Source organism: Pteropus alecto, unplaced genomic scaffold (assembly GCF_000325575.1).
Source record: "Pteropus alecto unplaced genomic scaffold, ASM32557v1 scaffold461, whole genome shotgun sequence".
In the NCBI taxonomy this organism is placed as follows: Eukaryota; Metazoa; Chordata; class Mammalia; order Chiroptera; family Pteropodidae; genus Pteropus; species Pteropus alecto.
The window spans coordinates 4390728-4403439 of NW_006431079.1; the positions used below are offsets into that span (position 1 = coordinate 4390728).

Genomic DNA, 12712 nt, shown 5'->3' on the forward strand with positions numbered 1-12712 from the left:
ATTCAAGAGAGATAAAACATGCCACAATACTTACTTTGTGAATACTCTTCTCCCATCTGTGGTGGATACTCTTCATCCCAATCCACCACATCATCGTCTGTAAGCACCACTATGTGACATTCTCGTTCCCCGCTCTGGGCACTAGCTACCATGAGAGGCAGGATCATTTCTTCCAGATAAAATTCAAACTGTCTACGAGCACCATCATTTGATAACTCATGCATTAGGGCACCTGAAATGAAACCCACAAAAAATCTTGATTTTTGGGGGGTGACTGATAAGTAAAAGAAGAACAGAAGCAACAAAATATGGGATTAGTTCAACATCTACTTTGGGACCCTATCGACAATACAGTGGTTATCCTTCAGTCAGTAAAACTTTTCCTAGTAAGAGTTCTTATGGAACTGTAGAGTTTTACATCAAAAAGGGCCAATAAAGGCACCCAACAACAAGCCCCTTCATTTTACACATCACGAAGTAATCTGTTTAAGGTTACAAAACTAATTTGCAAAATCAGAACTAAACCCACCCCCACCCCCCACCTCATTCTACTTTTATGACTCAGTGCTGTCTATTTCATTTTTACTATATCATGCTGTCTTCCATCAGTATACGCAATTATATCTTAAAGTAGATACTAAGGACATTTTTCAGATTATCCATATGAACTAAAATAGTTCCCATATTCCATTTCCCATATGTTTCTTTCTCAGAAAATTAATCACAAACAGCATTAATGTTTCAGTGTAGGAAGAGGGGTGAGATGAGAAGAGTTAACTGGCTTGGGATAAGGAAGGCAAAGTCCAAGCAAAATACAACAAGGTACAGGAATTACATAGCGGACCTGACCCTAGAATTGAGAGGAGTAAAAGATACACATCACACTTCACCTTCCTGAGAGTGAACAACTTCAATTTCCCAAATACGCAGCCACAAACTCACCTGCATTGACCTTGTTTTTTCTTTTATTCCTCTTTCAATGGCAATGTCCTATCTCCTACCTAAGGTTCTATATCTCAGGAACTACTGGGAGGGTTATAACTCAAATCTGCAGTCTTTCAAGGGAGAGTGTTTTTCCCACTACAATATGTTGTCTAATTGTGTAATAACTATTAATACATAATTATAACAATACATGATTGATTAAATTAACAATCTATATTATTGTTATTTAGCTATGTCTCTCTATAGGCTGCCTATTTCCCATTAAAAAAAAAAATTCCATTTGTAGCTAAAGTCCTAGATGTATCAACACATTTTCTTTGCCCTAATTTCTGAACCCAATTCCAATCTGGCTTCCACACTCATGACTCCTCAAAACTGTTCACTATGCTCTCCAAATGACCGCTAGATTGTTAAAGACAATGAACATCTTTTGATTCCAATCTTTGACCTGGTTGGAGCTCTCACAGGGACCACTCCCTCTTCCTTAAAATGCTCTTATCTCTTAGAATCTCTGATATCAATTTGCCTCCTTTTCTTTCTCCTCTCTGGCTGTTTTCCTTTGGTCACCTTTGCCAATTCTCCTCTAGCTGTTCACTAAATACTGCTATTTCTCAGGACAATTTTAAGTTCTTTTCTTCTCTCACCTTATACTGACAATTCCCAAATTTACTAATTCTGCCCTCTGTATTCTAGATGCATTATATTCAGCTGCTTTCTGGCAATCACTTGCATGACACCTCACAGGCATCTAAACTTACTCAATATATCCAAAATTGAATTTAATCATCTCTGCCTCTCTGCAGTGTTTTCCAAATCAGTAAATAGCATCCTCATCCACTCAGGTTGTCAGAATCATCTCCAAATACTGCTGGACATTGACAGACACTTAAATATTTGTAGACTAAATGAATAAAGCCTTGATTTTGTTTTCATCTCTTAATTCCATCATTCCCCAAGCACTATCAAGTCCACCTCTTAAATATATCTTGGATTATGTCATTTCCTTTTCCGGAAGATATTTCCAAAGATAGCTGCACTATCTCTTGTGCCACATGCTTTTCTGCAATATGACCTTCATATCTCCTTGCAAGAGGTGGAGTCTAATTCTCCTCCCTTTTTATCTAGGCTGGTAACACTGACTTGCTTGTAACCAGGGTAGCATGGAAGAGGTGATGGTACATAACTCGCAGTTTTGCCTTGATCTCGGGAATGCTTGCTATCTCCATGCTTCCTCTCTGAACCCAGTCTCCAGGCTTGGAGAAGCCCAACCCGCATGAAAAAAATCACATACAGGTACTCTGTTTGACAGTGATAGCTAAATGTAGTCCTCCCTTATCCGTTGTTTTGCTTTCTGCAGTTTTAGTTACCCACAGTCAACAGTGGTATAAAAATATTAAATGGAAAATTACAGAAATAAATAATTCATACATTCTAAATTGTATGCTGTTCTAAGCAGTGTGATGAAATCTCACGCTGTCGCTCAGTCCTATCTAGGACATCCTTTTGTCCGGTGTATTCACACTATATATGCTACCCTCCCATTAGTCACAGTAGCTGTCTAGGTTTTCAGGCTGACTATTAGAATATTTCAATGCTGTGTCCAAGTCACCCTTATTTTACTTAGTAATGGCTCCAAAGCACAAGAGTAGGGATGCTGGAAATTCAGATCTGCCAAAGAGAAGTCATAAAGTGTTTCCTTTAAGTGAAAAGGTGACAATTCTTGATTTAAGGGGGGAAAAAATCATATGCTGAGGTTGCTAAGATCTACAGTAAGAACGAATCTTCTATCTGAAATCATGAAGGAAAAAAAAAATTCATGCTAGTTTTGCTGTTGCACCTCAAACTGCAAAAGTTACAAGCACGGGGCATGATAAGTGCTTGAGATAGAAAAGGCATTAAATTTGTGGTAGAAGAAATGAACAGAAAAGTGTGTGTGTGTGTGTGTGTGTGTGTGTGTGTGTGTGTGTAGGGTTCGATACTATCTGCGGTCTCAGGCATCCACTGGGAGTCTTGGAATGTATGTTCTTCAAATAAAGGTGCAATATTGTAATTCACTTTCCCCACAGTAGCCAAATCTACTTGTGTCTTTTCCTAGTTTAAATCTTTCATGGCTTGTACTAGCCCTAGAATAAAAGTAGCCAATAGTAGCCAAATCTACTTGTGTCTTTTCCTAGTTTAAATCTTTCATGGCTTGTACTATCCCTAGAATAAAAGTCTCAAATTCTCAACTTGATCCATAAAGCCGTTATGTGAAAAGAGGTTATAAGTCACTGTGTACAGTCCTTTAAAATTTTTTAAGTACTATACACACATAATGATGACTCCCACATATAAATATCTAGCCCATATTTCTCTCCTGAAATTTAGACATGTATACTCAATGTCCCACTCAACATTTCCACTTGGATGTCTAACAAGTATTTCAAACTTAACACGTCCAAAATCAAACTTCTTAACTTCTGCTCCCCACGAAGACTCCTCCATCTAAATTAATGGCAACTCTACACTTCCAGTTAATTAAAGCATTCTCCGCCCCCCCCCCATTTAATATATCCAGAATCTGATCACTTCTCACTGCTTCTACCCTGATTTAAGCCAACACCATCTCTTGAATTATGGCAACAGTTTCCTAATTATCTCTTTGCTTCTACTTTCATTCCTCTTCTAGTCCATTTCTAACAGCCAAGAGTGATTCGTTTAAAGCATAAATCAGATCAGGACTATAGCACTGCACAACTCTACATGGAATTCTGTATGAACAGTGCTCCTACAAAATGGTAAAAGGTGGCAGGCAGCCTTACAGATCATATCACTCCTTTGATCAAAACTCTCCAGTGCCTTCCTATCTCAATCAATAGAAGCCCAAAGATAAAGGCCCTACATGACGTAGGTCCTCTCATGATCTCATCTCTTACTGATGACACTCTTACTTTAATCCAATGATACTAGCCTCTTTGCTGCTTCCAAACATGCCAGGCCAGCTTCTTAAACACTAATGCTCATTGTTAACCTCTGCTTGGAATTTCCTTAAATTTTCCTCTCCAACGAAGGCTTGTTTGACTGCTCTATGTCCCTTCCTTACCTTTTACCCCTCCTCAGCACTTACCACTATCTAACTTATATTATTTGTTCATATGTTGTTTACATTGTTTATTGTCTGTCTTCTCCAAAAGAGTTTAAGTTCCATTAGAATAGGAAATGTTGCCTGGTTTGCTCATACTGCATCCCCAGAAATTAAAATAGTGGTTGGTACAGAGTGGAGAATCATTAATTATTTATTCAGGTAATAAATTGTTTTCTCCCTATTTCTCTGGGGAAACTCCATCACTCCGCTCGATCTGCACTTCCATTTTCTCAGTTCCCTAAGCACGTCACATTCCTTCCAACTTGAAATCCTCTGCAAATACCATTTCTGATGTCTGGTATAGTCAGCGTCTCACCCTTTGAACATTGTTCAAAATATTCTAGCCAATTCAGTAAGAAAAAAAGATATCAAAACGTGTTATTTACCACAAGGTCAATTATCTACCAAGAATATATGAGAACTAAAAAAAAAAAAAAAAAAAACCTATTATTAATAAACAATTCTGTTAGGTAGCTAAATACAAATGTAAAAAATTCAATAATTTTCTTATATGTTATCAGTTAGAAAATTTAAACATACTCTACAAACAAAAATATACAATATCAAAGAGTAAACTTAAGACCGTAGCAGAAATAAAATAAGACAGAAAAGAAAACTGAATAAACAGAGCAGTTGGAACATGAGCCAGTATACTAATTATGTTCATTCTTCTAAAAAATTAACTTCAAAGAATCTTAATGAAAAAATCAAATTTCGTAAATATTTTTTTGAATGTCTAGAATAGACATAGGTCTGATTTGGGTATGCTTGAGCCTGAGCATTGTTGAGAAGGAAAGACTAGAGAAAGTGACAATAAGTGGAAGAGTCCTAAAAATGCACAAGGGGATAACATAATTTATTCATTCAATAAATGTTTATTGAGTCCTTACTATGTGGCAGGCACTATGGACACAAAGTTGAAAAAGTATAGTCCCTGTCCTCAAGTTCAAACTGGTTTAATGTTACAAACTGAAAAACAGAGCAAGACAGAAAGAGAGAGATAGAGACAGAGAGAGAGATAGAAAACAACGAGTGTATCTGTCATTTCAGTGTCTCTGTTTCAGTAACTCCATAGGCAGGCTCTGCCTCTGACCTTCCTTTCTCAGTAGGATTGGTCTTTTAGATTTTGTGTGCAGTCCACTATCTCCAACATGGACGGTGCCTTTCTTCCTGGACCTTCTGAATTGATACTTTATTTAAACTTTAAATTATATTTTCCATACCACTTTCACCCAAGGACATTATACTTTCCTTTCCTTTAGCCCTAGGCCTTCATTCCCAAGTTCAGCCCTGGTTCTCAAAATCTCTTCCAGATTACCCTGCTTACCAGGGAAGAGAATGTGTACACTGAGGAAATTTATAGCCTATTTGGGGAGCTACTACTTACCATATATTTGCTTCACTACATGTAAGTTCTATGACAGATGATTCAGAAGTCATTCCCTCCCTGTACTAATCTTGCCCCTGAACATACCACTCCTTCTGCTTGGAACACACTTCCTCTTCCTTTTTCTCCAGAAGCCTTTCTCAAGCTCCCATACCTGAGTTAGATACTGTTCCTATATGTTCACTTAGCAACCTATTCTTCCTCTAACACCATAATATAATTTACTTTCTCTTTTCCCCACTATAGCACAAGCACCATGAGAGCAAGGACCTTGTTTTTTATTTTTATTTGTTGCCTTTTATATATATATATACATAATATTTGGTATAAAGTGAGTGCTCAAAAATGCAGAAAATGACCAATTACTATGTAACTATTAAACAAGCTATGATTAAAAATATTTACTAACATAGTTATTCGTAATATATTTCCATGTGGAAATATAAAATAGCATGTATAATATGACCCATTAATATTCTTCTTTTAATATACCTTTACTTTCTAATTTTGCTACCTTATTTTTTAGCAAACCTTTATTTAACATTATGTGTCAAGCGCTATTGATTTAATCTTCACAACAACCCTGTGAGGTAAGTATTACTGTCTCCATTTTAAAGATGAGGAAACTGAGAATAGGTTTTAAGTAACTTGCCCAAGAAACCCAGAACTCTGTATTCAATAAACATTTAGTACTTACATGATTTCTTTTTAAGTTAAGAGACAAACTTAGACATTTTAGTGTAAAGTGCCATTCCAATCTTCAGTAAAGGCACTTATTTGCAGAAAAAAATTCATTTTTGGACTCCAATCTACACCTACAGTATCTTTTTATATCTTTATAAGACTATTTCTGTCTCTTCAAATTCTATGTTTTGTTTTAATAAAAGTCTATGAGAATCTCTAAATTTTTAGTAACATATAAGTAATCTAGAAACAATTACGAGTATTATATAATATAAAAGTTAAAAGCCTATTTCATATGGAAAACCATATTACATATATTTTACATAAAAATGCTCATCTTTAATTCCATAACAAATAAACAAAACTTAACAATGATGACAAGGCAAACTATGTCCAAAGGATTACAGAACTAAAATCTATATCATCTGTAAGAAATTCTAGTGTTTTTTTAATCTGACAGTCACCAAAATTCAATACCTAATTATATGAAGTTAAATTAAAATGGTCCCACGAATAGAAAAAACACGAAGCTTAAAATCAAGAATCTATAATTAAAATAATGAATGCTCATAATTTCAACTAAAAACATTTTTTTTAAGATGTGAAAAAAACAATTTTGTTCAAGTTTATAATTGTATGCTCCAGCTGTCCAATTATTTAACTTTAAAATTTTAAATATCATTTACAGAGAAATGGACTCAGAGGTGGACCATCCACCGCTTTGTCCCATCTACTGATATTTTTATGGAGACTTTAAAAAGTTCCCATTCACAGTTTCCAACACATCAATCTTTGAAAAGGTATGATACCACTCTATCAAGTTAGTGTTAAGTTTAGGTAATAAAGATAACCATATGTCTGGGGTTAACATAAGGCTATAACTATATATAGGAAAACTTTAAAAATGGCTTCCCAGTGTACATAAAATAAAATGTAAGAACATTAATTTGGATTAAAGACCTTCCATAATCTGGCCCATCTATTTATTCCCATCTCCTTCGGGCCCTGATATGAAGTCTCTGTTCCAACTAGGTTATTTACAAAGTATACCCTTTTGCATCTTTACTCCAAAATTCCCAGCTCTTAGAATGACCTCTCTACTCTTTTTAAATCATTCCTATTCCTTCTTTACTACCTGTCTTCTCTGAACTGTTCCCCAAACCCTCTAGCTGACAATTGCCTCTCCTTCTTCTGAACTTCTTCAACCACTTAATATCCATCCAAGTCAACACTTGATAATTCTCATAAACTATTCTGACTTTTCTGTATGTAATCCCATCTTTTTATCTTAGGCATGGCATAATGGTGAGACGGTGGGGTGCTGAGGAGGTAGTGAGAGGGAAATATCAAAGATTTAGGCTTCCCAAGTTCCAGACTTTGCTCTGAGACTATGTTTGAAGGTCTTGAATGAAGTCTTAACCCTTTGGCTAGGTATTCAATCTAAGATCTTTAATGACAAATAATGTTTTTGAGAATTATTTGTATCTTCCATAGTGGCTTTGGGTATTATCTTACATCTTAAGTACAAAAAAATTATAAATTTGAGTTAATATGATCTGGGAAATGAAGCCAAACACCAAACTTTCCCAAAGCCAGGGCTCTCAAGCTAGGAAATAAAAGACTAGCAACAAGGCAGAGAAAACAGTTGATGAGGAAATCTGGGAGAGTCTATCAAAAAAAATAAATTATTAAAGTTGAAATAAAGTTTTTGGAAAATTGCATGAGGAGCTGATAAATATCACTGTAAACTTCTATAAGTAATCTTCATTGTACTAGAATGCTTTACAATTCAATTAAACAAATATTTGAAGTTGAGGTAAACGGCATTATTTCAGGCTTTTCATTCCAATATTTTCTAACTCTATGAACTACTCACCCACAAAACATCATACTTACTGAGATCTCTACATTTAATAGTACTATATTCAAAAGAGATACAAAGATAGTCACATGCTTCTCTCAGTTCAGGAATAGATATGCCATCAGGACAACGGATTATCCCTGTTTTATAGTAATCCTAAAAAAACAAAAAAGGCAAAGAATGCATAAAATATTTGGAGTATGAGGTAGCCAAAACTTATTATTAAGGTTGGGCTGGTAGCATTTTCAAAAACAGTGAGCTCTAAGATTTCTGAATTGGAGTATTTTAAAGTTAGGTGGGACCTCAGTTCACCTAACCACTTTTTCATTTTACCAATAAGAAAAATGTAGGCCCAAATAGGTTCACTGACTTCCCCCAATCACCGAATTATTTAATAGCAGAGGAAAATGAGAACCTAAGTCTCCCGATTATTTATGCATCTCTTCTACTATATCATGTTAATTCATATGTGCTTTCCCCCACAAGTTACTTTTCTATATGACTATCATAAATTTTTAAAATTTTTTTAAAATGTAAGGAAGTTGAATAATACATTTTAAGTTACCTTAAATATTACCTAGAGAAATGAGCAAACTTATGGTTTTTAGAAAAGAACTTCAAAGCCATATCAAGTACTAAAATATGTAAAATAGAAGACACAGTTAGATATTCTTCTTCCAAATAGTACCCTTTGGTGTTTCTCATATTACTATAGTCAATCGACAGTAATTATTTCAAAAATCTATTTAAAACATTGTTAAGGGCTGGCCCCAGAATTACAAATAAGTTACTCCATAGCTAAGCTACAAAAATTTTTCTTGCTTGTCAACTTAAGGTGGGGAGTTAAATGGAAGTATGGGCAGCTGAAAGAAGTACTTCCTAAAAAATTAAAATCTGCTTCAAGTTTCTTGTTGAAAAAATCTGCATATAAGTGAACCCACACAGTTCAAACCTGTGTTTTTCAAGAGTCAACTATACTTTTCCTGTCTTGTACCTCAGGATCCTCTCACTCCTCTTCCCCCAAAACTATTTGAGGAAATCTATTTTCAGATTGTGACATAAACTGTCACACATTATAATCAAATCTTTAACACTATTTTGAAATTACGAGTAGAGATCCTGTAATACTAATTCAAATATTCCTCAAAATAAAGGGTTAACACTTCGAAATAAAAATATTTAAAACAAAGATGCGAAAAATTACATTTTAGAGATGACTTTTAAATGTTCATAAATGTTCGCATTGCTGGTTATGTGCAATAAAATATTAGAATTCAAGTAGCCGCATTCATTCTCAAGTAGCAAAAAACGATCAACTTATTTAAGAGAATTAAGGGAGGAATAACATGATTTTTTACATGCTCACATCAAACCCTTGAAAGAACTGCCTATGCAGACCTAGGAGATGAATCATCCCTTATCCTAACCTCTCAAAGGTCATAAAATTCATTCATTTATATCATATTATCTTTATATACCAAAATAAAAATGAATTAAACGGTATTTAAAAAAACAACAATATATTGCATATCTCCATAAAGATACCCACATAGAACTCTGATTTCAATTCAAGTATCTACCAAGAAGAGATCATATAATTAAGGCAAAACACATAAGAAACAAGGACTTACCAGGATAGCTCGAAATACAGTGGAGCCAATCCCCTCTGCCACCTCATACTCTCCCTTCTCATTGGGACGTGTAAAGTTATGTTCTCTGCCAGATCCAAACATCCTATAAGAGCAAATAATTAAGAAATATATCAATAGGATACTTTCTTCAAAAGGGAGAATTGATTTCTTGTACAAAACTAAAAAGGAATTATAATTTAAGCATTAAATTATATCATTAAATTAGTTCAAGAATTTTTATCAGAAACTTATTCTGGTAAATGTAACAAAGGAATATTTAAAATATTCTCTTTTTGATGGGAGGGAACAGTAGTATAGATTCCCTTTAAACAAACAAAATCAACTGATAAAATTCAGAAGCTAAAGAACTTTCCAGCCCCATCTTCTCAAGGAAAAAAAATCAATCAATCTAGGGGAAAAGGTGACTTATACCAATCTTACCAGGAATTTTTAAAAAAAGGAAAAGTCAAACTATATTATTTGTGCCTTTTCCTTAAAACTTTCTTCTTCATTTCAAAGTTAATGCTATAATGCAGCAATACAGTAATCTAAAGTCGGAAAAAGTAAGACAGTATAATAAGCACGTTAGTTGTTTCACTTTTCACAATCCACAAATACAGGAAATCTTGCTCAAAATTCTTACACCTGCTTTCCAGAACTGAAAAACAAGCTAACAAATGCTGGGGCAGAGAGGAGTGAAGAAGAAAATGAAAAGTTTAAATAAATAAGTAAAGATCTCTTAATATTAATTTTTACATTAAAAAAATACAAATAGACATTTTTTCAGGTCATATTGTTGACCCTTGAACAGTAACCATTTAGGAAAGAGGCAATTTGCAAAATATGTCCTTCAAAATGAAAAGTTTAATACATTACTCCCAAGAAAATTTTTAAATTGTGATTAAAGGAAGTAGAACCTCCTCCAAAAACATCTAGTCCAGAGATTCCCAGATATGGGCATTGCACTGACCACAAAATTTCAGAACAAATTTGGGAGGCTGCCACAGGGTTGCCACTATTTGATTTTCATAAGTTAGGGTATTATGTACCATTTGCTTATCACGTCTTTTCATAAGACAGGGTATTCTAACAAAAAAAAATTAGGAGGATATAATTGCTGAAAAAATGACAGTCCTTAAAATTGTACTTAACTACATGAAAAAAAAAAAAGTAGAACCTCTGAATCCCATACCACCATTCCTAAAGTAAACATGGCTGACCTAAGAATTCTACTCAATAATTTCCCAATTTAAATGGTTTCCCCTTTGTTATAACAAAGAAATCTCTAAAGAACAAAGCTTTTTTATTTGTTTCTTAAAGAATGCCAACTGCTTTTTACAGTTCTCATGAATAATTTACATCCCCAAAAATATGCTTTAGCCAAATGACATAGAAGGAAGCCTTCATTGATATAAAAAATACAGTCTTTCAGGAATCACAAATGTCATGCAATTTTCTCAAATACTTAAACTTTTTACAAAAGGAGAGTGCTATACTTTTCAGATCAATCCGTTTTTTTGTTTTTTGAGTTTTTTTGGAAAATGCAGCCTAACAGCTGGAGCAAAATATCAAATATCTACTTTTTAACTGTGTTTCTTTCAAGTTTAGGTAAAAAATAAAGTATTACAGTGTCAAGTCATCCTCCTAATAGCTTCCATCAATAGTCTTCCCCTATGCTACTAAAAATACATAAAAGCCTATAGTGCCTATAGTTCACGTATTTTTTCCCTCACAGATGCAAAACCAATATTAAATATATATATAAATATATACTCAAAATGTATAGTATCATATGCTAGCATTTATTTTTGTATTCAGAGACACACACACAGAGGTATCCCAAATACTCATATGTAACCTAAAAAATTTTTTTTACCTTATGGAAACTTCTACTTCATACATATATGCTCCTTCATTTTATATTCAAGTGAACAGAAAGATACTAATTTTATAATTAAAAGGTATTTGATCCTAGTTTTCAACACACTGAAAAATCAATCTATATTGTCTATATCATTCTTAGACTGCAGCTCCCAACTACAAACTTAACATTAATCTGTTACTCTAGATGAGCACAGACTGGAAGATAACTATTAATCTCTCCATTCTACTAACTACTTGTTAATCACATTCCCTTTTTCAAGTATCTATATCAAACTGACAACTCGCATTGACTTTTCAGCTAACCGAACTGTTGGGTCCTTTCTTTTAAACAAGACTGGCACTTGCTGTATTTAATGACTGATTTCTGCTGTATGTGTTGGGTTTTTTTTTTTCCCCTTTAAACAAGACTGATACCTGCTATATTTGATAGCCCCAAGTAAAGGAAACATTATCACTGTTAAATTCACCTATTTAGATGCAATCTACAGGCTGTGGTTTTGGCCTGTAGAGATCTTTTAGTATTCTGTCTTCATTAACTAATATATTTACTATTACTACTGGTAAAGCAAAAATCCTTAGAAATAAAATCAATTTCAAGATCTGACTCTACCACTTTCTAGCTGTATAAACTTGAACAAGTTACTTAACGTTCAAAAGCTCAGTTCTTTCATCTGTAAAATAGGAAAACTACATTCCAATGAGAATTACTGTTACAAAAAAAATTTAAAAACTTTAACGAAAAATAATGTGAAAGTGCTTTATAAGTAATAATACAAAGAACTGCAATAATACAAACCTGCCCAACATTGTATTTGGCTGTGCAGTAAAAATGGATGGGTCTACAACGAATCTAGTGTTATCCACTATTAGCGTCACTCGTTCTGATGTTCGTACATTCCGAGCTCCTTCTTTTACATTTTCATATACAAACACCATCTCCCCAGACATCTTACAGTTACCCTCTGAACTTGACTGACTACTGTTTCTGCTGCTGTTCCCAGCACTGCTACTGGAACCATTTGGAGATGCTTTTTGAGGACGAGGACTGCTTGGACGAGAGGAACTGTGATCTTTTTCTCGTTCTGAAATAAAGATGTTAGCAAACAAAGTTATGCTAATTTCCTTTTAAAAAAATTCAGGGTCCATATATAGCTTTTTTAAAATTTTGATATAGAAAAGTTGTTTTAAATCATAGC

General features: G+C 34.1%; 1 protein-coding gene across 2 annotated transcripts in view; it reads right to left on the minus strand.

The window, feature by feature from the left end:
• BTBD10 (BTB domain containing 10) overlaps positions 1–12712 on the minus strand; it is a 67451-nt gene that overhangs the window by 6373 nt on the left and 48366 nt on the right. For both annotated transcript variants that reach the window (XM_006905656.3, XM_006905657.2), the window contains 4 exons: positions 12313–12598; positions 9633–9735; positions 8037–8157; positions 35–232 (listed from right to left, as the gene is read on the minus strand). In XM_006905656.3, the coding sequence (XP_006905718.1) occupies positions 35–232; positions 8037–8157; positions 9633–9735; positions 12313–12598 (708 nt within the window). The remainder of the gene's footprint in view (positions 1–34; positions 233–8036; positions 8158–9632; positions 9736–12312; positions 12599–12712) is intronic.